Below are 23,225 nucleotides of genomic sequence, written 5' to 3'. Positions count from 1 at the left end.
GGGAGAGAGGTCTTGGGCTTAGAGCAAGTCCAATTCGAAGGAGTGGATGCTGGCAATGGGAGCTCTCCAAAAGTTGAAGGTGCTGTACTCGAGGAGGGCATCGCCTTCAGGGTTTTTCTCCTGCTCTGCTCCGGTTGCTTGCCCCGTTGTTTTGCCAACGCTGCTGTCCTTGATCTTGTAGGTGGATGTATCTGACAGACCCAGGCCTTCCAGCTCCGACAGATCCAGTTCTGGAATGGGCATCCTCCAGAAAAGAAAGGAGCTGTACTGGCTACTCACAGGGTCCCTCATAACTTCCTAGAAAGAAACCACTTATCAGTCTTCATGGTATTGCCACCTCTTTGCGGCCCATGGCCTTTCCTTACTGAGAAACTTTACATCCCCATTTGCCTCTGTACATAATCCAGGTTCCCTAGGACAAGCTTCAGGAATCTTCCTCTATTACCATTTTCTACCATTTCCTAACTCCTCCCCATCTTGGAATGACTTATTTACTGCCTACTGCTTGGGTCTGGTTTTCAAGGCCTTCCAGAATCTGGCCCCATTCTTCCTAGCAGTAGTATGTTCTCTGCTACAGCTATGCTTATTCCTGTCTTAACTCTCTCCACTCTCCACCTTAAAATACTATCCAAGTTTCAAGACTCCATTCAAGTCCCTAGAGGAATCTTTCCCCTGAACTCTTATTATATTTCATATTCTTGATTTCTTCCTGCCTTTCGTTTAATAGGTCATGGTACCTCTGAAAAGGGTTTCCATGATTTTTCTACTTTCTATTTTCCTCCCTGCTTTCTAAACCCTACTGTAAACTCACCTCTTCCTGGAGGACATCCTTAAACTTAACTCAGCTCCATCTACCCTATTTCTTCCAGTATCTCCCACAATGCCTGTAGAGTTTCACCTGACTATATCAGTTTGGGGTTACAGACCACTGTTATACGTCTTGTATGGGGATAATCTTATCTCCTTCAAGGAACTGAGAGTTTCCCCAAGGGTAAAAACCAGTCTACTTTGTACCTTCTTCACAAGTGCTGGGCTTTAAACACAAAAGACACTCAAGGCTGCTGACTAATTTTCCCTTAGTATTTAATACAATGAATACCTTGCCACCCCCATTTAAAACCCCACAGATAAACCTTAACAGCCTATTTCTCTCTAGCCTACCTCCCCTTCAGAACAAAATGCAGGTGCTAAAAGAATTTTTCTATGCCATAACAGGATTGCTTCTCTGACCCAGTGCTAGAATACACCTGATGATAGAGCAAATGGATTAGAAATTTCAGGTAAGGAAAGTAAAGTTTAGATTGGAAGGAGAAAGTCTTTTAACAGAATTAGATACTTTTCCATGTTTTAATGAGTACTTCTCTCACCTTTCCTGCCCGTTCCACCCACACCCTGAACTTAGACTATTATATCTCCCTGCAGCCCCCACCCTGCTGCTTACTAACCAAGGGAAGGGGCAAGAAGCATTAGTTGAAGTGTTCCCAAAGGAGCAGAAAGAACATTCCACTGCCTCCAAAAATAGAACCCCCATTTCACAAGGCCTTCCTCCAACAGAGTCCATTGGCTCTCACCAGGCCTTGAGACTCCTAAATAGTGGCCTTAAGTAGGTTCCACAATGCCCCCATATAATGTGGCAGAAAAAGTAGGCCTTAATCTAGAATACAGTTATGTGTGAGTGTAGGGGCTTTAGGAATGGTAAGTGGGTAGACCAGGATGTTTTTAATGTTAGAGTTACTCTTTTTCTTCTTAGGTTCAAGCTCCAAAATAAACCCTGGGAGCTGAGCATTACTCAGCAGACAAGCTGCTTAAAAGGAGGGTAATTCGAGGACTGTAAAAGCGTGGGGGAGCATGTTGAAAAGGTGAGGTCATCATCCTATGATATTCAGCCCTGATCATCTCCACAGTAATTTGCAGAGGCATGTGCACAGAAAGCTACAAAAAATGTTGTTCCTATCAACCAGCCAACCCTGGCTTAGTCTGGGACTGTAGAGATTGTAAGAAGCAAACCTTAGGCGTCAGCAGCCTTATTGACTTCTTCCCATGGGGATTTTTTTAAACTAACAGTACTAGTTGTTTGCCAATCTAGCTGGCTTCTTTTGTATCCCTTCCCTTACCAGTCCCCTCCAGAGTGAGCTTAGTATAATGCTGGGCACATAATAGGCTCTTTAAAAAATAGAATCATAGGGGGGAAAAAAGCATAGAATTTTAAAACTAGAAAACACCTTAGAAATTATCCAGTCAGTTTGGATAGGGTCTCATAATTTCCAGTCTTGATTCTTTTTTGATGTGTTATACATAGATAGTTGCCTGCAGCTTTTTATAATCCTATACCAGTATTCTCAAAACTTGCAAGAATTCTTAGTTCCTGAAGAACAGGTATTCAGTGGGTTAAGTGTGATTCTGATATGAATGGTGAAAATGCAAAGGCAGAAGAGAGGAAGATAGGATCTGAGAAAGGGAAAAAGCTCTTTGACAAACTGACTCCTTTTCTTCAACCAGTATATGTATAAAAACTGTCCTGACAATTCTGAATGTCTGGCAGAGCTTCTCTTGCAATTAAAAAAGGTAAAGGAAATTGTACAAAATATTAACTTAAAAGGTCCAAAATCTCTAGCCATGCCATTGATTCAGAGACGTGTACAGAGTACCAAATGCATTTCGGAAAGGCACTCAATCAAGTATATACAGCATTTAAAATCAAGTCAAGAACATTGACTGCACCGAAAATTGACGCTAAAATACCCGAACATTTTAAATTTAATATAGTATGGATTTAATTCCCAAATACCCAAAATTTGCACAGGGTCCCATTTCAGCTTGCTTTCTCTTCCCCAAATATTTTCTACCCATAGCTCATCTATCTTTATATCTCTCATTTACTTATCTTAAAGGGCTTGGACAGTGCCTTGTACCACAATATATGCTCAATAAATGCTTCCCACTATCCTTCATTTTAAATTATTCAGGTATTTTAGGCAAAGGTAATTTCTAAATATCACTGTCTAGTCTTAGAGATACACAATTAGCAAATACATAGCATAAAGTGGCTCTCTCTGAGCCACACAGACACGCCCAGATACCCTTTGTCCAGATCCTCAGTGGGACTCTAGGGCCTACCCAACAGGGCCTTGCTGTGTCATGCTGCCACTGTAGAGGGGAGGACAAGGGATGGTGGTGGAGGGGAATGGAACCTCTCTGGCATCTCATTATGTGTCTCATTCTGCTGCAAATAAGCATTCCTTTTCCAGAATCTGCCCCCATACCTAGCTCTTGTGGACTGTACTGGATTTCAATATGGGATCAGGCAGTTCTCCAACACAGAAGCCCCTACCTTCCTACCTCAAACTGCCTCTTTCTTTGGAGAATAGGTTTGGGAATGGGAGGAGACTGTTAAAAGAAAGATCAGGATTAATCTCAATATTATCTCAATATTATCGCGTATCTCTCCCTCCAAACTCCTTCCTATGGAGACAAATAAGTTTGGGGTGAGGGTAGACACATCAATGGAACACAACAGAAAACATTTGAAGATACAGGGAAGTAGAGGCTAGAGTGGTACAGTAGGACTAGAGATTCATCAAAAAGCTGGGAGAACAAATTGACAGCTTGAAAAGGAAGATGTAGATTACTAAACTGAAGATAATAAAATTAACAATTTTATTATCTTCAGGACAATGTTATAGGCAAACTGACAACTGAAATGAGATAAATGCTGAGAAATAACTACATGTAAATTGTTAGAAATTAATATCTGTGTAAAGGATTATAGGGCATGGATGGAGATCTTAGCAAAGATGTAAAACTGTGAATAACTGCCTATTGTTCACAGCGCCGCCTTCGCTCCTCTTGAACTGTCCCCCAACCCCATCCTCATTTGGGGTCTTCAACCTAACTAGAAGCACCGACTATCTTTTCAGCCCCTTGCCGCCGCCCCACCACCCCCGCCCCGGTTTCGTTTACCTGTTATCAGTGAATTACTAGCGTGTTCCAAAGATGGAGGGAGTACTTCGAGGGCTCCGATGTCTGCTCTGGGCTGGAGAACAAGAAAGCTGTTGGGGCTTTGACGGCTTTGTCTTCTCACTCCCTCTCTGTTCAGTGACTGAGTCAGTCTGCTCAGTCTCCCCCTGCAATGCAGCCCCTCCTAAGAATGGCGGAAGGACTCCCCGCCCCCTCCCGGCCTGACTCGGCTAATTCAAAAGATAGGTTCCAGAACACTTGAGGGAGGGAGACAGGACTAAAGCATCTCCGTAGGCTTATTGGTCTGATTCCCGAGCTCTTCCAGCTCCCCCGTGCAGACTGAGGGTGTAATGAATGAGTAGTTAATTGTCCTCTAATTTTAGGTTTATGGATTAAAAGTCTTGACTCTAGACAACGTGGAGGAGTGTCCCTTTATTCCCCAATTTAAGGATTTCAGGTCACCCGAACTGTTTTTGAGAATCACAAAAATTCTCCCTCGGTACCTCCCGATTTGCCTTCCCACCCTCACAATGGGTAAATAAACCTAGCCCTATTGCATTTGCGGTAGGGCACAGGGACATCGGGGATGCGTGTGCTTCTGCCAATCTCTGAACTCGGTTGGGGCCGAAGGATTTGGGGGCTCTGCTTCCTTTCGCCCCGCAACGCCTGACGCGCAAACAGAACGCACGATTCTGGAGGGTCCAGCTTGCGTGCCAGGCCTTCCTCGAGGGTCCGCTTTCCCGGGTTTTCCCGGCAGGGGCGGCGGCCCTCGGGGGCTTCCGAGGCCCCTCCCACGTCCCTCCGTCCTGCAGCGCCACCTCAGTCCAGAGGGGAGCTGTGCGCCCGGCTCCCAGCCGGACGGGTTTCGTAATCGCGTCGCGGCCGTTTCCGCCCTCAGCCAGCCGCACCTCTGCTGCTCCGCCCTCGGCTCCCCCACCGCGCCGAGGAGCGAGCCCGGGAACCCCACGCCGGCGGGCACCGAGCGGGAGCCCCCCACCAGCTGGCGCCGGACGCCTGGATGCCGGAGCAGAGCAGGTGAGGCCTCGGACTCGGTCCCTCGGCCCGTGCGCCCCGCCTGCCCAGTCAGGCGGAGACGCACCGGATGCTGGGGGTGGGGGAGGAGGGCGTCCAAGGCTGTCGAGATGCTGGGTCGGTGGCAAAAGGGGTGCGCCGGGTGAGGAGCCGTCCCTGTCCGTGCTCCGGCGGTGTGCAGGTGAGGCCAATGAAGAGCAGAAGGGAAGACGGGTCTGGAGTGTTGGGGGGAGACGGGAGGTGGGAAAAAGGTCTCTTTTGAGACTCGCCAACCTCGGTGCTGCCGTGTGCCAGCAAACTGAAGCAGAGCTGGTCCGGGAAGGTCTAAATCTGAGACAAGCAGCCACGCCAGACAGTGACAAAGTCGGAAGGATTCACAGCGAGGCCCAATCCTAGTTCAAACTTGGGAGGAGCAGAGAATTTCTGGGTAGAGTCCGGGGGTGGGCAGAAATGGAGCCTATGTGACTGAACCTATGGGGCAGGGGGAGTTGAGGGCCTAGCCGTGTTTCCTCTTAAGCCTCCACAAGACCTTTCCTGGGGAAGGGCACGGTTGGTGCTGGGGCAAATGCCTGTCACTTGACTGAAAGCTGGGGTCCACCCCCACTTCTCTAGAGCCCCGCAGCAGCCCTCATGTCTGGAGGTCTCCATAGGGGACCAGCTGCAGCCCTGGGCTCATAGCCAGAATTGCCCGCTCCATTTTCTCAATTCTCTTTCTCTTTCTCTCCAGCTGCTTCTTGTGAAGGCTTGTCAGGCAGCGGGGTAGGAGGCCTTGGGGCTGGAGTCAGCGGGACCGGGAAAACCGGTTTGGGGCTAGAACAGGACCAGGGAACTACCTCTGTACATCCTTCCTCCCTGGAACCTTTCTCCCATCCATTCTCCTGCTCACTCCCCAATAGTTTTAAAACTCTTAAGCTCTCCTGTGACCTTGGTGTCTTTTCCAGCTCTGTATTTCACCCTTCCTATTTGGGACTCAGGCCCAAGTCACAGCACTACTTGGCAGTCAGGGTATGGCCTTATACGATCTAATCCTGACCCCTCCTACTGTTTACCCAGCCCTTCCCCTTAATTGTGGAGTTGAAATAGTGGGTAGTGGGTTCAGGTGCCTCTTCTTCCTGGGCTGACCAGTTGAGGACTTCATTTTTCCTCAACCCACTCTTCTCTAGATATTTTAAAGGAGAGTGGCAGCCAATCACTCTTACTTCCTTTTCTGGCCTGTTCCCCTCCCCCCTCACCACCACCACCACGTTCACCCTGCCCAGTCTTCTCCTCACGCTGACCCCACCCCCAGGTTTCAGAGACCCTTATGTCCTGTGTCCTAGGGAATGGAATTTCCTGGTCACTTCTCACCATCATTGGTCATTTCATGCCAAGTCCCACACACACACTTTCCCTCCACCCAGCCCTGGCCAGGTCCGTGGAAAAGGAACAGAAACGTCCTTGTTCCCTCCACTGCCCCTTTCCCTCTCTCCTCCTCCCCCTCTTCTCTCCTTTTCCCTCCCACCATCCACTTCTGTTCACTCAGCTTTGAGCAAGGAGGGTGTTGGGGGAGAGTCCAGTCTCAGTACAGCGTGTCTGGTAGTGTTGGGGGTTTCCTCTGATTCTTCATTGTTTTCTTCATCCCCTCCCACCCCCCCAACCCTTACCACCCAACACCACCACCAGCACGACAAACCCTGTGACTGACTGACTTCCCCACTGACCACAGCTCCCCTCTCTGGACAGCCGTGTTCTGACTTCCGCCCTGTCTCATTACTCCTCCCCTCCAGTGGTGGGAAGGGAAGTAAGAGAAAGCCTGGACTCCCGGGTCCTTCCATCCCTCAGAAGCTGTGTCTCACTGTTTCTGTGATCTCATCTCAAGGCTGAGAAGAAACCCTCTCAGTTCTTAGATCAGTGTAGGGTGCCAGAGCATCAGGGTTCCAATCTCGGAGGGAGGGGAGATTCCTATTCAGGCTAAAGTGTAATGTGCGTGAAACTGCCCTGTTTGGAATCTTTGAGGTTGCTTGTATTATAGCACTAGGGGAATGCAGTGAAAATAGAGGAAACCTATATGTGCCCTACCCTGGCTGGCAGTAATGAAGAGGGGAGGAATTTCTTCCTTGGACACTAATGCTGTTGGAAAGTTCCTCATGTCTGGTTGGCTGATGAAGATTGGGGGTGGAAGTGGTAAGGAGGGAAGAGAGAACAGGTCACAGCATGAGGGGAGGAGGGAGGGAGGGAGGCCCAGGCCCTATGGGGTGTGAGGCAGAGCGGAGTGGCACGACAGGACATGCGAAGAGGGTGGGGAGGCTGGAAAAAGATTCCTCATGGGACAGAAGATACCTGGCACGTGTACCTACAACCTGTGCACAGATGATCTCCACAAGACACACACGTGGACATAGGGTCGTGCCACATATGTGCAAACAGAGGTGCACACAGAGGAGTGCATTGACATAGAACACAGATAAAACAGAGTGTAGGCAGCCCTCAGGAAGGATCTCAAGGTCAAGTAATAAAAAAACTGTTAAATGGCTTCTGGGAGGGGTTGGATCTCAGTTGAGGGAAATGAGGAGGAAAAAGGGCAGGGAACAGAGAGGGAAGAAATTCCTCACTGTAGGAAGCCTTAGGTTCCAACATGCTGCAGTTGGTCACCTAGGACCTAGGTAGTCAAGGCCTCTCTTGGTCTTAAAGAAAATCTAGGTGTTCAGGGTAAGGTAAGGAAAAAGGGAGGGTCGGGGTGGAGGCCTTGTTTGTGAGAACAAAAAACCACCATTTCCTCTTCAAAGTCACTTAAATGCCCCTCCCCTTCTGCCTTAAACCCAGGGGGAAGGGAGGTGGAGCTTGTAGCACCCCCAAACTTTGCTCATTTCTGCCAGTATCATTTAGTCCCCTCCCATCCTCTCTTCCTAGCTTCTAGCCCCCTTCCTCTCCCCTCCGTCGGTACCAGCAGCTACTGTTCCGTAACCCTTTGGTGCCCTTTTGGTTGTTTGCCTTTCTCTGAGAGTCAGACTTGGAGGTTCTTATGTTTGGAGAAGGTTAGTGTTGGTTGTAGGACTAGGGCCTTTACAGGGGAGCAGGAAGATATGGGCTCATCAGGAGCCTTCTCAAAGAGTGGGGGAGTGGATTTCTCATTAAGGTTTCTCCTCTCTTTACCTTCTGCTCATCCAGGGTTCCAGGTCTGTGGAAGACGTAACCTCGTGCCTGCTTGCCCACCCCACTCTCCGACCTTGCTAGTCTCTCAGGGTCTGAGACACTGACCTTCACCGCTCAGCTTAAGGGCTCCGAGGACTCCACTTTCTCTAGACCTGTCCAGCTGAGTAAACCCAGGGTGTTGTTACACCTGAGGGGAGTGAGGAGTGGGCGGTCAAGGCACCAGAGCAAGAGCCCTCTGGGGCCTCAGGCAGAGGCGTGAAACTGGAACCATCGGGGAACATGAGTGAATTTTGGCACAAACTGGGCTGCTGCGTGGTAGAGAAACCCCAGCCGGTAAGTCTCCCCCACCCCACCCCACCACACAGAAACCAGTTACCGTATACTGGGACATAGATACATCAGTCTAGGATCCACCGTCTAAAAAGCACACTTCTTGCCTTCTTCTCTGTCAGGATAGCTTCTATGGCCTGGCAGGTGTGTACATGGAATAAAGGGGACTGGATGATGAAGGAAGTGAACAGTCCTGGCTATCACTTCTTTTTCCTGTCCATTTTGAGTTGGACGGGGGTTGTAGGTGGAGCTTAATACCTGTCAGTTTTCCCCATTGTTTCCTCATCAGCCAGAGGTGACTTTGACATGTCCTTTCTTTGTCCAGTGTTCACTCTGCAGGCCACTGCCCTTACCACCCTGCCTGTGTCCTCTCTCTGTTTATGTTGTTCTAACCTTGCCTTTCATACCCTAGTGATTTCCCTATTATAATGCCGTATCCCCTTTCCCACCAGGCCCTTAGCTTTTCCCTTAGTGGTTTGCAACTCTTCCCTTCCTCCACTGTGATGTAACTCCCTGTCTTCTCCAATCAGAAGAAGAAGAGGAGACGGATTGACCGGACCATGATTGGGGAACCAATGAATTTTGTCCACCTGACTCACATTGGCTCTGGGGAGATGGGTGCTGGAGATGGACTTGCCATGGTAACAAGGGAATGGGGAGAGGTTGATATGAGGTTGTGACCTAGAACTGTGCCCTTTTTTGAAAGTTCAAGCTGGGGGCATAACAGAATACTCGATGGGAAGCAAGAAGCTAGGATTCTAGTCCTGGTCACAGGCTGCATAAATCTGAGATCTGGCATTTCAAGTCTCTGTCCTAGGCTCCCTCGTCTTTACAATTAGCAGATTTTTCGTCATTGGATGGAGGATATATATGTCTTAATAGTTACTTGGAGGGCTTTTTCCAAAAACCATAACCCTTCTTTCTATTAACTAAGAACTGCTATCTCAGCGCCACAGTAAGTCATATTGTGGTTGGGAGTGTTGGGACAGGGAAAAGGCTGAGCACCTCTATCCTAAGTAATGTTTAATATGCATTTCTGCTCTCAAAATAAGGGAAATGGGCTTGGAGGTAGTGAAGGAATCTTTTCACCAGTTATGAAACACAGATAAATATGGGAGAGTCCTTTGTGAGAGGATCTTACTAGTACAAGACCCACTTTGTCTCATCCTCATGAAGGTCATTGTGAAGGGAGGCATTGAGACTTACTTCCCTTGGAGGAATAGAGATTAGTTTTAACCTTTTCAGAGTGATTTTATTGTCAAGGAGATGGGGTCAGCCTCTTCCCTGGAGGGCACAGGGGAGCTCTTTTACTGTGCCATAGGAAGATTTAGGAGAGGGTCTCACGTGTGCTTTTTCACAGACAGGTGCAGTTCAGGAGCAGATGAGATCCAAGGGAAACCGAGACAGACCGTGGAGCAATTCTAGGGGCTTGTAGCTCCAATACGACTGGTGAGTGATTAGAGAAACCCATCCAACACCTCCAGCCCCCTGCCTCAGAACCGTGATCCTCTGCGAGAATGGGAAGTGACGGGAGGAAGAAAATTAGAATGGAAGAGTCAAAAAGGTAGGATCCAGAAAGGCAGAGAGAAAGGGATGTGCAGACAGGTAGAAATAGAAAAAAAGAGCACACTGTGGAAATAGTTAAATGTGAACCAGGTGGTACCCTCTCCCTAAGGTTTTCTTCAAGGCTAATCTTCCTTCTTTTTTTCCTTTAATCAGGTTCCACTGTGTGTCCAGCCTTCACCCTGTCCAGCCCAGAAGAGATGCTGGCCCTACCAGTTTCCCTCCTAGAATCAATAACCCCAGGGCCCCTCTTTTCCCTATCTGTCTAATAGTGCCTCAAATGGCTTGGGGGCTGGACTCCCTCTACTCCCTCTGGCTGTAGCCCCTCCTGGAGATGGGGGTCAAGGCAGCAGGACTGACCAAGTGACTACTGGTTGGCCAGAAGGAGCTCAGCTGAAGCCCTGGACACTATCAGATCTGAGATAGGAGTTTTCTGGGAACTTGGGATGAGTTCCCTTCTCCTGAATGACGGTCTAGGTGCCATATGTTTGTAAACTCTTAACCTGGAACTCCTTAAATGTGGTGGGTAGGTGAGATTACCAAAGCTGAAGCCGGCTTTGCTGAGAAGCTCCCTACCTCCCTGCCCTTATCTTTCATCCTGGAATGAACTGAAGCAGACGTCAAGCAGGGTCTGGGAGGGTGACCACTGGCTAGTCTACTTTTTCTCTTTAGATCTCAGACTTGAAACTCAGTCCCTCAGTATCTCTCTGCCGATACCAGGGTCTTTCTCTAGGTAGGCCTCTAACCCTATGTTTCTGTAGCATTGCTGGCTCCTAAGATCTTTCCTTTTTTTTTTTAAATTAATTAAAAATTCAATGTAAGATGAGTTCTCTTAATTACCCCCATCCTGCTACTACCTCTATCCTTAACCCCATCCCTGTCAGGAGCCTTATTGTTTCCCACTGGATAAGAGTTAAGAGGTGGGTCTTAACCTGAAGTCTTGGGGATCTGCCTTCTGCCCACCTCCCTGCTGGCCTAGAGAGCAGGAAGAGGGATCTTGGAGAGAAACCCAGAATGCAGCAAAACTAGGAGTTATGTCTCAGGGTAGACTTACTGATCACTGAGAATGGGAGTGGTGGTGAAATAGATAGGTTGAAAACAATCATCCTTGAGTGATCTTAAGATCCTCCGGCATGAGAGCCGGAAGACCTCTAGAGCAAGTTTTCTCAAACTAGGCACTTTTGACATTTTGGGCTGGATAATTCTTGGTAGTGAGGGACTGTCCTGTGCATTATAGGATGTTTAGCAGCATACCTGGCCCACCCTAGTTATAACAACAAAAAATGTCCCCACATATGGCCAAATGTCTCCGAGGGGGCAAAATCACCCCCAGCTGAGAGCCACTTGATATTTTTCTCTCAAATGATTTCCACTTGTTCATCCTAAGCCTGAGTCATGGATGAACTAGGGCCCTGTGTAAAGTAGGCTCAGTAGGGCTGCACATAATCTCCAAACACTTTATTCAGTGTGTTGCTTGTGCTTGCATGGGTTCATGTCTCTGTGATGGACGTGTACTGTGCTTCTCCATCCTTATGCTGTCTGGAGGAGGGGTTCCTGCAGTGTGGAGACATGAACAGGGTATGGGGGTACTGGGGAAGGGAGGGAGTGAAAAACAGTAGAGCCATGGATACCCCAGCTTATCCTCCCCAAATTTTAAGCTCTGTTTCTGTGCCCTAGTCCTAGAACCAGACACAAATAAGACTCAGGGAGTTTTGTCTGAAGACCAGGTCCCACTGCCCACCTGGCTGAAGAGTCTGCTTTAGGTGGGAAAATAATGTAGGAGTCGGGTCTTCGGGCATTTTCAGTTATCTCAGGTGATTTGTTCTGGCCCCTTCCTTGCAGGGTGTTGAGGAGGGCAGAACAGATGAGCTCCTGTCTGCTCTGAGATGAGAAGGCAGGGATCTCATTAGCTCAGTAACAGGAAGGATCCTGTTTGATGGTAGTGGGGGTCAGGAATGTGAGAACTAAGATCCACTCTGCTGACTCCACCATCCATCCAGTTTGCCCCCACCTATAGTGACTGAGGTTCTAATTTCAGTGCATTTCCTGCAGATTTGTTTTTAAGTGTTTAAGCTTGGTTATAGAGATACATTCCCAATGTACCCAATTCCAGTCTAGCTAGTTGCTCTGAAAGTAGCTCATCTTGTTGGCCTAAAGTAGCTGACTAGCCTAAGGGTTATACTAGATCTAAAGGGTTAACAGGATAGGGCAGAAAGATGGGGGAACTCCTGGAATCTCCGGTCACCCTGATCTTGAGCCTTATTGTACTGCCTATTCTTTTTTTTTTTTTTTTTTTGGCCACACCACGCAGCACGCAGGATCTTAGTTCCCGGACCAGGGATCGAACCCACGCCCCCTGCAGTGGAAGCAGGAGTCTTAACCACTGGACCGCCAGGGAAGTCCCTCTACTGCCTATTCTTTAGACACAATCTTTTCTTTGGTGCTCTCTCACCTTTAGCTACCTTCTCTAATGTGTATGCTACCATCACTTTAACAATATTTAGAGTGATGGGAATGGGTTTGAGAGTCATAATTTATATTAAAAATTGTTGGACTTTTAAATACATTTTCAAATAAAAAAAGTTTAAGCAAAATAGTCCCAGAGTAATCACTACAGGTGTGTGTTGGGTTAAAGGGTAGACGTGGTTAATGAAGGCAACTCCTAGAAAGTGGCTGTCATGGAATTTTGTGCTGACCTTGCCCTTTCTGAGGAGAGAAGGCCAAGTGTCCTGAAGGCAAGGAGAAGATAACCATCACCTCCCAAGGGCTCAACTCATTGTTCTTCCTGTTCCTTTTTCTTGGCATTCATCTGAGATTTTTCAAGTCTTTAAAGAAGTACTTGTTTAAAAACAACTTTGGAAATGAAGAAGATGAGCAACGTCAACATTTTTATCCTGGGGGATAGTGGAAGGGACCAAGCCAGATGCTGCTAGCTACACAGTTCAGTCTTAAGGTTCAAGAGATTTATGGTCTCCCCACCTTTCTACCTTTGTAGAAAGACACAAGACCAAACAATATATTTTTTTTCTAGTTTTGTTTTTCTGTACTAAAAATATCCAGTGCGTGCTGGGATTGAATGGGGAGGAGAGGTTGAGATGCTGACACCTCCTCTTGTGGATGAAATGGCCGTTACCTCCGATTTCTGTTTATCTGGGTAAGGAAACGAAATAGAGAAAAGGGAAAATATAACCACATCCATATTCTTTTCCCCTCCTTGCCTCATCTCCCTCTCCCCACAAACCCTCATTCCCTTAACACTGCTGCCCACTATTTATGCTTCTTTTTTATATTGAATAATGGTATTAGACACAATAAGGAGAAAGACAAAACCAGAAACTGACAGAATGACCAAGTATACATTTTATTGTCCTTCTCCTTTCCCCAAAGGTCCTGTCATCCTGAGACCTTAAGAATATTTTATCAGGTCGATCAGGAACTTTGGTAGCTCTTTTGGTAAAGTAGAGGACAGTCCTTCCCTGAGAATTCTTAAGTTTCTGGGAATAATCCCAGGAGGACAGTTCTTTGGGTTAGTAGTGGTTAAGATCATCGGCACTAGTGTCAAACAAACCTGGTTTAAATCCTGCTGTGACTCCGCTACTTACTTTGTAAACCCCCTGTTTCTTTATCTGTAAAGTGGGAATAATAATACCATAGTGTTGTTGTGAGGACTGATCCAGGTAGAGTGCACATAAGACCTCAGATATTGGCAGCTGTTACTGTTAAGCTGCGTTAATAAGCTGAAAACTACGAAATTTTCCACATCCATCAACTATCTCCACATCAAGAGTTCTTTATGTATCTACAATCTTAACAGTTTGGTCAATAATCATCTAATGACCTACATGTTGCCTAATAGCCAAACAGCAGTTGCTCAAGAAATGATGGGTGGAATCAATGGCTAACAACAATATGAATAACCAATGCATTTTATGAATCAAAAACCAAACATAAGCAATAGCTCACGCAGACACACTGGCTGGCTTAGCAACAGGGTTCTGGATATCAGGACTTTTCAGATGCCTTAACAAAGATGCTGGCTCATCACTAAACACTTACTGGTTGCATCTCTGTGAACACTGTAGACAGGCTGTTCCAAATATCCTCCAGCTCAGTCCTGACCCTTTTCCAAAAAGCAAGGGCTGGGTTGGGCCTGAGACTGGGGATGAAGGGGGTGAGTCTGAGTCGGCTGACTAGTAGGGGAAGAGGAGTAGTGGTGGTGGCCCTGGTGGTGGTCTGAGTGGTGCAGCTGGTGTCAGGACAGAGACCTGCATCGAGGGGGCACTCCTCCCGCTCACGGTTGCAGGGGCATTGGTGGTAGGTGCAAGGCCGGTGCTCAGTGTGGGGTTGGCTCAGCGCCCCAACTCGCAGGCGCCCCGAAAGGCCACGCGGTTTCCCGGCCCAGGTCCGGCTCATGGTGCCGGACTTGCAGTGGCAGTGCCACGGGCCCCAGGGCATCGGCACCAGTCGCAGATCCTCGGGAGCTGGCATGGCTGTGGGCGAGGGCAGTGGCCACTGGTTTGGGGTGGACGGTGCTGTTGACCACTGGTTCAGGGTAGTGTCGGAGAGCAGCTGGTCCACATCAGCCTTCCAGGTGGAGGGCCGCTGGCTTGAACTCATCCTGATTTCGGAATCCTGGTCATTCGCTGTAAACCCTGGGCTGGGCCCCCCAGGTGTACTGGAAGTCGTATTGCGAGTCTCCAACTCGGTGTTATTCTTTCTAGCGTAAGTCACAACCCTCTCTTCCAAAGACCCATCCTCCTCCGCCGACAATCGCGACCTGCTACCTGTGGACACCGTGGAGGCCAAGAGCTCGGCAGCGGCCGGGCCTGCCAGGCTGTCGGCCACGGCCACGACGTCATCCTCATCCTCCATGTTACCCTCATCTTCTGGGAAACAACGCTCCGGGTGCTCCGGCCGGTGGTCCGGTAGCTGCGGGTCATAGGCCCCCCGAAGCGGAAACTGTCCCGCGGTCGAAGTCAGGCCTTCGACCCCCGCCGCCCGGGGCCCCAGACTCAGCAGCAGGGCCCAGAGCAGCGCGCCATCAGCGGGGACCATGGGGCTGGGCGGTGTGGGGCTGCGAGGGAGGCCAGTGAGGAAGGCCAGGGCTCCCACCTTCTCTCCCTCCCTTCGGCTCTCGACCCACCGGGTCGTTAGAACCTAGGCCCGCGGGGGAGGGGAGGGGGGCTCTGACGCGCGCGCCACGCCCCTCCCCCAGGCCCTCTCCCCGCGGGTCAGCTCCGGCAGGCCCAGGGGCTCAGCTGAAAATCCCAGGGAAACTCTGCAGCAAGAACTCCTGTGCCAGAACGGACAGACGGATTGTGATGTAAGCGGTTGGGGAAAGAGTAGTTCACTTACTCGGCGCGGCGCTTGAATCTCTCATCGCAGTTTATTAATCGCTACAGATCTGAATTTACGAAAGAGGACAAAATACAGGTTTTGAAAATGCCCCTCCCCAGGCTCACAGGCAGCAGACGTGCCTACTGAAGGAAAGGGAAACAGAATGGCTCCTCAACATTTAGGGCACTGACTCCTGGCTCCCAGCAGGAGCCCTGCCCTCCCCATCCACCCCGTCACCTTCACAGACTGCTAGAATACCCCAGGTGGAAAGGATCTCAGACTCAAAGAGAGGAGGTTATTTGCGCAAGGTTCTACAGCTAAAGCAGCACAGCTTTGCACTTTCCTATATAAAATGCCACAACATGCACCCCTCCAGCTGAAATGAAAGTCACCCAGCACATGAGGCTCTGGACCTCAGAGCCCTGCTTTGAAGTCAGGGTCATGGAAGGAACGACATCCCATTGAGATGTTTAGATCCAGTGGTACTGGGATTGAGGATGAGATGATTTACAAAACAGCTCAGATGTTTCAGGGTTTAGGGTGTAAGCAGATCAATATCTTTGCTTGGTTCTTAAGCTCATTATTCCAGTCCTATGCTAGGTCCCTCCTGAGCCATGGAGATCCTGGTCCAGCCTAGGAGAAAGAGAGGGAAAAAAAGTGGTACAGGAGCAGACTGGGTTTTACTCAGGGGTTTAGGGAGAGAAGCCAGGTGAACTGGAAGAGGTAGATTAGATGCTTGGGTCGGTCATCATGTAGGATCCTTTGCTCTCTAGCAACACTCCCCCACTGGATATTCTCTCCTATCACTGCCAACATATCCCTTCTTAATTTCTAGGGCTGGTCTGAATTTCCTCTAAATTCTGTGCTGTGATTACTCCTTTATTCCTTGATGCACTTATAGGATTAATTTTTTTCATTTGTTCTTGTTGGATACAGTAGTGTCCTGCATGTATGGAGTCTTCCCAGATACACTGAAGCCTCTGAAAGCAGAGCCTCTGTCTTTTAGTTCCTTTGTTCCAACAAGGCATTAAGAAAGTGGGAGTTGGCTCTTACACATCCCATCCCAAACTTTTATCCTTAAGCCAGGACTCACCGTCTGACGGCTTCTGGGATGTGGACCTGATCCATGGAGATGAGTTGGGCCAGCTCTCCAAGGCTGTTCAGAAAACGGATCTTCCGTGTGAACTTGGAACTAAAAAGAGAGGATCAACCAAGTGTGTTTTATACGGGGAAGTGGGCTCCTGGAGATCCTTACAAAGGGAAACATAATAAGTAGAGAGTGGTTAAGGCTAGAAAGAGTCAGGGTGGGACAAGAAGTTCTTAATCTTGATTGTGAAAATGGGGAGAGTGGAAACGGGGTCTTTGTCCCCCAGGCTAGTACCTGATGAAGGGCTGAAGCAGTGCCAGGAATGCCTTCACATACCATGTAGCATGGACAACCACCAGGGCAGTCAGGTTCTTCCGGAGCCTGAAGAAGAACATGAGACCATTCAACTCTCCTTCCACCTTCATGCCTGAAGATCAGGTGGAGCTACCTTCTGTACTTTAACTTCCTTCTCTAATTTCTAGATTTCTCTGACAGTTGGGTGGAATCCCCATTCCTTTAACTGCAATCTCAGCCCCATCCATCTTGCTTAGCCTCTTCATTTTTAGGAAACTCTCCTCTTGGAATACCTTAGCCTGGCCTTCTCTACCCCCCTTCTTTCCTGTGCCCTACACTCCCATAATTCCTTTTGTACATTCCTCCATCCCTCCATGACCAGGTGAAGACCAGTGAGGAGAAAAAAAAAAAAAAGGAACAAGAAGAGAAAAGTGAGCAAATGGAAGACGGAGGGAAGAAAAGGGATATCAAGGAAAAAAGGCATAAGGGTCAGGGATGAAGGCAGACAAGAGAAGAAGACAATGGAAATGTGAAAAGTGAAATAAACGGCAAGACTATGAGAAAAGGAAGGGCTGCCTTCCATGTGCCAGGCAATGCGCCATGTTGATTTATTTGATTCAAATACTCAGTGGCAAAGGTATTATCATTGACATTTTACAGGGAAGGAAACTGAGTCCCAGAAAGTTAAGTGACTTGTCCACAGTCATAAAGGTAGTAAATGATAAAGGCAAGATTTGAAACTAGATTTCCATGACTCCAAGAGAGGACAGAAGATAGGAGAGGCTTGGAAAAGGGTATAGAGGGACAAAGAAAAGTGGAAGGGGGAGTTCCCTGGTGGCCAAGTGGTTAGGATTCCGGACTTTCACTGACAGGGCCCAGGTTCAATCCCTGGTCGGGGAACTGAGTTCCTGCAAGCCACATGGCGCGGTCAAAAAAAAAGTGGAAGAGATTGAATGGAAGAAAGAATGGAAAGATGGAAAAGAAAAAGATAAGATAGAGCGTGGTAGCCCTCTTGTCCTAGAGGCTCACCGCCGATCCAGGGTGCGGTAACACCGGCGTATCCAGCTCAGAGGTGGAACTTGGGCCCTACTTGTGCCTCCACTCAGGTAAACAAGCAGATAATTTTCAGCTATCAGCAGCTCCAGAGTACCCACCATATACCTGGGGAGATGAAACTGTCAGGGAAGGTATGCGTTTGGGGTTGTGGGGAGAGAGAGGCACATTACTGTAGACTCTACAATCAGTTACTGATCAGAGAAGGGGTTCTCTGGAGCACTTTAAGCCTTCCATCTCACCTAAACAAGTGTTCCATGACATAGGTGTAGTCGGGGATGCTGCTTCTGGGTAGATAACAGGAAGCAAAGAGGATGACAACACTGAGGCCATCACCATGGTAGCCTGAGGAGGAGAAGGGGAAAACTCATTCAGTCATTGATGGACAGTACATGTGTTTAGGTTGAGAGACTCTGAGGGTCTCTAGAAGTTGCAGGAAGGATTCTGAACCCGTGACTGAATTTCCAGCTTCGGCATTTTACTTAAGAAGTCACAGCTCTTACCCCTCCATTACCTCCATGAGATAGGACTTTCTTATAGGGCTCAATGACGGTCATGTCCACTCGCTGCTCCCGCTGTCCTGTTCGGAACACCCTCCAGCGATGACCATCTTCTCCAGCCACATCCCACATACAATCCTGGCCCAGCCTTTCAGCTGCCTCACTGGCCCCCAGGCCCTCTGCCTGGGGCAGCTCATCTAAAAAAGAGGGATGGGGAAGGATCAACAAGGCAGAATACATACCTCTACTATCTTGTAAGTTCCTCAGATTCTTAGAGTTTATTACCTCAACATCTAATTCCTCATTTTTTACCCATGACTCTAGCCCTAGTTTGTCCAATCAACCCAACCCCTTGCTGGTTTCTTTCCTGTGACTCATTATCTTCACTTTTTCACTAGACAATGGCCTGGAGGTAACCTTACACTATGGTAGGTTGATGGCCCTTGCCATTTTTCCAGATTCTTTCTGCCCATGCTTTTCCTTCCTTGGGTGAGCTCATTTATTCCCATGTATCCAATTACTGCCAGTAAGGCGATGATTCCTTTCTAACCCAGACTTCTCTCCTACCACCAGACCCATATCCCTAAATGCCTAGAGTGGACATCACTATTTTGTGTTTCTCTGTCATCTCCAAGTCACCAGACTCCAAGTGCAACTCAAACTCATTCTCTTCCTCCTCTCTCTCATATTCTTTCTTGATGAATGACACCATCCACCTAGTTGCCTGAGAGAGAAAACCCTTTGTCATCCAAGACTCTTTCTTCTCTACCAGCCGTCAAGCCAACAGGACCCCAGATCCTCCTCCATCTATCTCCATTATATCCTCCTTTCATCGTTCTTTCCACTATTAGTGTCCCGGTGCAGGTTCTGAGCCTTTCTCATCTGGCCTTAGTACTAGCCTCCTAACTCATCTCCCTGCCTCTTGTCTGTTTTCCTCCATTCTACCCTTTACACCACTGCTAGAGCAAGCTTTCTTTTCTTCTCTCCCTTTTTCACTCAAATGGCAATATACATAAAATACAATATACTATACTCACTAATTTCGCATGATCTTTCCATAGCAATAAAAAGAACTGCTTCATCTTAAAAAATAGTGCCTAGTATTTAGTATTCCATGGTATGGATGTACTGTAATATTGTAGAACTAACATCCTATTTATGGACCTTTAGGTTGTTTTCAATCTTTTGAAAGCCATCAAATCTGATCATGTTAGTCCCTTGATTAAAACCATTCAAGGGACTCCCCATTGCCTACAGGATGAAATCTAAACTCAGTGTGGCAGCAAGGACCTCCATGATTTGACCCTTGCCTACTTAACACAGTCTTTTGTCATTCTCTCTTCGCCTCCCAGCCACAGAATATATATTATATTCTGTGATATAATAATATATATTTTGGTTTTGTTCCTGGCTTCTAAAACAGCTCCTGATGATAAAGGTAAAAGAGGTATCTTTTCCTATTCATAACAAGCCCCTTTCCAACCACAGAAGTTTATGTTAACGAGGTGACTTTGGAAAACTTCTGTGGATGAGTGGCTGGTTGCCAGGCCAACCAACCACATGATTAGAGGTTTGGAACTTTTACCCTCTGACCTCTGAGGAGGGGAGAGAGACTGAAGGTTGTGCTAAATCACTAATGGTCAGTGATTTAATCAATCATACCTACATATGAAGCCTCCGTAAAAAAACCCTAACTGAAGGGGTTCTGAGAGGTTCTGGGTTGGTGAACACATGGAGGTGCTGGGAGGGTGGTGCACCCACGGAGCTCCACACCCCCTTTCACATAACTTATCCTATGTATTTCTTCCTTCTGGCTGTTCCTGATCTGTATCCTCTCCTAATAAACTTGTAATCTAGTAAGTAAACTGTTTTCCCAAGTTCTGTGAGCTGTTTTAGCAAATTATCAAACCTGAGGAGGAGGTGGCAGGCACCTCTGATTTATCGCCTGTCAGTCAGATGCACAGGTGACAACCTGGACGTGTGATTGGTGTCTGAAGTCTGGGGCAGTCTTGTGGGAGAGCCCTTAACCTGTGGTGTCTGTGCTAACTCCAGTTAAGTGTCGTGACTGAATTGTAGGACACCCAATTTGTGTCTGGAGAGTTGGAGAACTGGTTGGTGTGGGGAAAACCCATACTTTTGGTGTCAAAAGTGCTGTGAGTAGAGAAGAAACAAAGTTTTCCTTAATACCTAAATAGTCATACTTAATACTCTGAATTCCCCACCATGCCATGCTATTGCCCAATTTGCTTCTTCCACCTAGAATGCCTCTCCAACTACCTGATAAGCTCAGAATGGCATCCTCTGTGAAGTCTTTCTTAACACCTCTCAGGTGGAACTGACCTTTGCCTTCTCCCTGCTTACACTGTACCCTATACACATGTAGATCATAACCTTTAACTGCACTTATTTGTATATATGTTTACTTCATACTAAACAGAGAATTCCCTGAGGGTAGGGATTATCTTATTCATCTTTATAACTCAGTTCTAGCTCAATGATAGCAATATTAACAGTTATTCAATAAAACTTCCCTCAATAAATGAAGTACCCCCTTCTCCCCCTATACTGACTACTCTCACATTGGACCAATAAGCTCTACCTTTCCATTCTGAGGAAATTTTGCTGGTCTTCCCTCTTGGTGCCCACCTTATTAGTTCTAACTTCAGTCCCATTAAATCCATCCTGAGCTTTTTTAACACTGGCCTCTACTTCTACCAGCTCAGTCTTCAGCTTTCTTTCCCACCTTCCCGTTCAAATTCATGTCCACTGTCCAGCTGCTCCGAGTCTGAAGGTGTCTCCAACTCTTCCACCTCCAGGTCAGAACTGCCATCAGGAGAGGAAGGTACAGAGTGGGTGGGAGAGGCTCCGTTATCTCCAGGTCCCTCAGTCAGATTCAGTAGCAACTCTTGGGCACAAAGACGCTTACGCATGGGGCGCTGGCCACACAGGGCTAAAGTGCTGAGAGTTCCTGGGGTTGGAGGAGGGGAAAAAAAAGAAGAGAAAGATGGGTTTGTGTTGGTGGGGGATGTTACAATTCCTGTCTATGTAAGTGATAATATGGGGTGAATTCTAAAGAAGGACTAACACGGGACATTTGGGAAGTAGAACCACAAGGGACAGGGTGGCATAACCCTTCCCTGGACTAGAATCAGGGAGGCCTGGGTTCTAATTTACCTACCTGCCTGTGAGTCTCTTTCAGGATTATGAGGATCTCCAGAAGGGTCAGCCTCTTCAGGAAGCAATCTAGAGGGGAAAAGATGAAAAGGGGGAAGAAATATAGGCTAAAGGCATTAAGCTGGTATCAACTTATCAATTCCGTGTCCCCGCCATGATATCACCTCTTCTTTCTTTTCCCCACCTCTTTCCTTCAAGTCCCAATTTACCATCACTGCCCTCCATTTGTGACCAGCCCTCCCTTTTTCCAGCCTCACTCACACTTCCTCACCTAGGGAATTCTTCATCCTGCCAGTCTTCCTTCAGCTCCAGTTCCCCAAGTCTCAAGGATGCTCCTAGTACTGCTGTTTCTGCATTCTCCCTGACCCTATAGTCTCCCAGAAAAAAAGATTATTATGAGACAAACTAGGCAGTGTCTTAAGGGAACTGGAATGAAGAGCAGTAATGAAGGTACAGAGCAGAGGGCAGGCCTTAAAAAGAAGTCAGATCTCTGGTCTCCTAGATGTTTCTACCACCTTCACCACTTGTTAGAAAGCCATCACCCCTACTGTTGGGTTTAGGAGCAGAGGAGGCATGGAAGGTAAAGCTAATTATTTTTACCTGTTGGCAGTTGCTCCACCTGCACAGTAGGGGTGAGAGGTTTTTCACATTACAATTGGCTGGAGCCCGACAGACCTGCCCAGCTGTCACTGGGCAAAGTTGGGGAAGATGTCACCTAGTCAGGCCTGCCTTTCCTCCACCACACTAGGGAGTGGTGAGGGGAAACCACGGCGGAGGGGTAGGGGAAGAAGGTAAGGAGGAAGAGAGATTTGCTGGGAAAGAGAACCTGGACCTTAACTTAGTTCTGGGTCAGCTTTCCTGAGGGCCATTCTGGAGGGTGGGTATTAGAAACTGGAAAACGGGGCAGATTTATCAAAAACAAAACATAGAAACTTCCTTTTAAAAAAAAAAAAGCAATAGGGAATTATCCTGGACTCCCTCGTTCCCTAATTCCCATACCTTACTGATATTTCCTGCCTAAAGCCACCTCCATCCCTTCTCTGCAAATTAATTCTCTTACAGTCTTATCTCCTCTAGGAACCCGAGATTTGACTTGGAAAGAGCTGGATGGTGGGAAAGTCCCTTAAGACTAGTCACTCCTTGCTTCCAATCAAGTTAGCCAGCGTCTTCCTTACCCGAGATCCAATGTCTTTTCTCCTGCCTCTTGTATAGTTCCCATCTTCAGAAGTCTTCCTGTCGCCTTTAAACACTTGGAGTTGTCGGGGAGCCGGATGTCTCAGCTCCCCAAACACTTCTGTATCCCCTTTTTCTCTGTCTCAGCTGTTGTTGCTCTTGCCTCCAAGGAGGAGGGAAGGGTGGAAGGGAGGTAAGTAACCTCACCTTCAAACAGGTTTGGCCACCTCCCTTCCGAAGAAGCAGGTTTGCACAAAAGAGAAACCATGCCTATTGGGGCGGGTTCTGGGGAGGAGACTACGTATTCTAAAGTGGCTAGTCTTGGGTGAGTCAGAGAAGGCAATTTTCTAGACTCCTTAAAACCTTCTGGAAGCTGCTTTAAAAAAAAAAAAGAGGTAATGGTAGAAACCATTTTAGTTTTAAGACTATCGTGGGCCTACTCTTCAAGCATAAGCAGAATCAAGGACACAAAAGTATGTTATAAAGAGGGTTCTGGAAGAAACAAATTAAAGGAAAGGCTGAGGATGAGGGGAGACATAAGACTGTTGCTCCTTATTCCCAAAAAGAGTCAACAGAAGGAAGACAGTATGTAC

At 47.7% G+C, this 23,225-nt stretch overlaps 4 protein-coding genes across 5 annotated transcripts; 1 reads left to right on the top strand and 3 right to left on the bottom strand.

Moving 5' to 3' along the window:
* On the bottom strand, positions 1 to 4,727 carry MLLT11 (MLLT11 transcription factor 7 cofactor). The gene is made up of 3 exons (XM_079944651.1): positions 4,646 to 4,727; positions 3,961 to 4,033; positions 1 to 297 (listed from the first exon to the last, which is right to left on the bottom strand). The coding sequence occupies exon 3, from the start codon at positions 289 to 291 to the stop codon at positions 19 to 21; it is 273 nt and encodes a 90-aa protein (XP_079800777.1). The 5' UTR covers positions 292 to 297; positions 3,961 to 4,033; positions 4,646 to 4,727; the 3' UTR covers positions 1 to 18.
* A 113-nt stretch (positions 4,728 to 4,840) lies between these two features.
* CDC42SE1 (CDC42 small effector 1) lies at positions 4,841 to 12,624 on the top strand. 2 transcript variants are annotated; one of them, XM_079944659.1, is made up of 5 exons: positions 4,841 to 4,992; positions 8,137 to 8,454; positions 8,982 to 9,092; positions 9,812 to 9,900; positions 10,171 to 12,624. In XM_079944659.1, exons 2-4 carry the CDS (start codon positions 8,401 to 8,403, stop codon positions 9,884 to 9,886), a joined length of 240 nt encoding a protein of 79 aa, XP_079800785.1. In that variant the 5' UTR covers positions 4,841 to 4,992; positions 8,137 to 8,400; the 3' UTR covers positions 9,887 to 9,900; positions 10,171 to 12,624. The 2 variants fall into 2 exon arrangements, with proteins under 2 accessions (XP_079800785.1, XP_079800786.1); XM_079944660.1 differs by lacking the exon at positions 4,841 to 4,992 and adding an exon at positions 5,042 to 5,170.
* Positions 12,625 to 14,058: 1,434 nt separating this feature from the next.
* Positions 14,059 to 15,069, bottom strand: LOC307193989 (protein MENT; the record flags this gene model as incomplete). Its single annotated transcript, XM_079936632.1, is given in 3 exon segments — positions 14,059 to 14,888; positions 14,891 to 14,985; positions 14,987 to 15,069. Coding segments are annotated over 3 exon segments (1,008 nt in total).
* Positions 15,070 to 15,387: 318 nt separating this feature from the next.
* On the bottom strand, positions 15,388 to 22,850 carry BNIPL (BCL2 interacting protein like). The gene is made up of 10 exons (XM_079931579.1): positions 22,635 to 22,850; positions 21,731 to 21,826; positions 21,464 to 21,528; positions 21,029 to 21,253; positions 18,300 to 18,482; positions 18,028 to 18,130; positions 17,762 to 17,893; positions 16,733 to 16,819; positions 16,445 to 16,543; positions 15,388 to 15,984 (listed from the first exon to the last, which is right to left on the bottom strand). Exons 1-10 carry the CDS (start codon positions 22,676 to 22,678, stop codon positions 15,948 to 15,950), a joined length of 1,071 nt encoding a protein of 356 aa, XP_079787705.1. The 5' UTR covers positions 22,679 to 22,850; the 3' UTR covers positions 15,388 to 15,947.
* Positions 22,851 to 23,225: the final 375 nt, after the last annotated feature.

Source organism: Stenella coeruleoalba, assembly GCF_951394435.1.
Source record: "Stenella coeruleoalba genome assembly, chromosome: 1".
Taxonomy (NCBI): Eukaryota; Metazoa; Chordata; class Mammalia; order Artiodactyla; family Delphinidae; genus Stenella; species Stenella coeruleoalba.
Note: the sequence above shows the minus strand (reverse complement) of the source record. Positions and strands in the feature narration are given on the sequence as shown.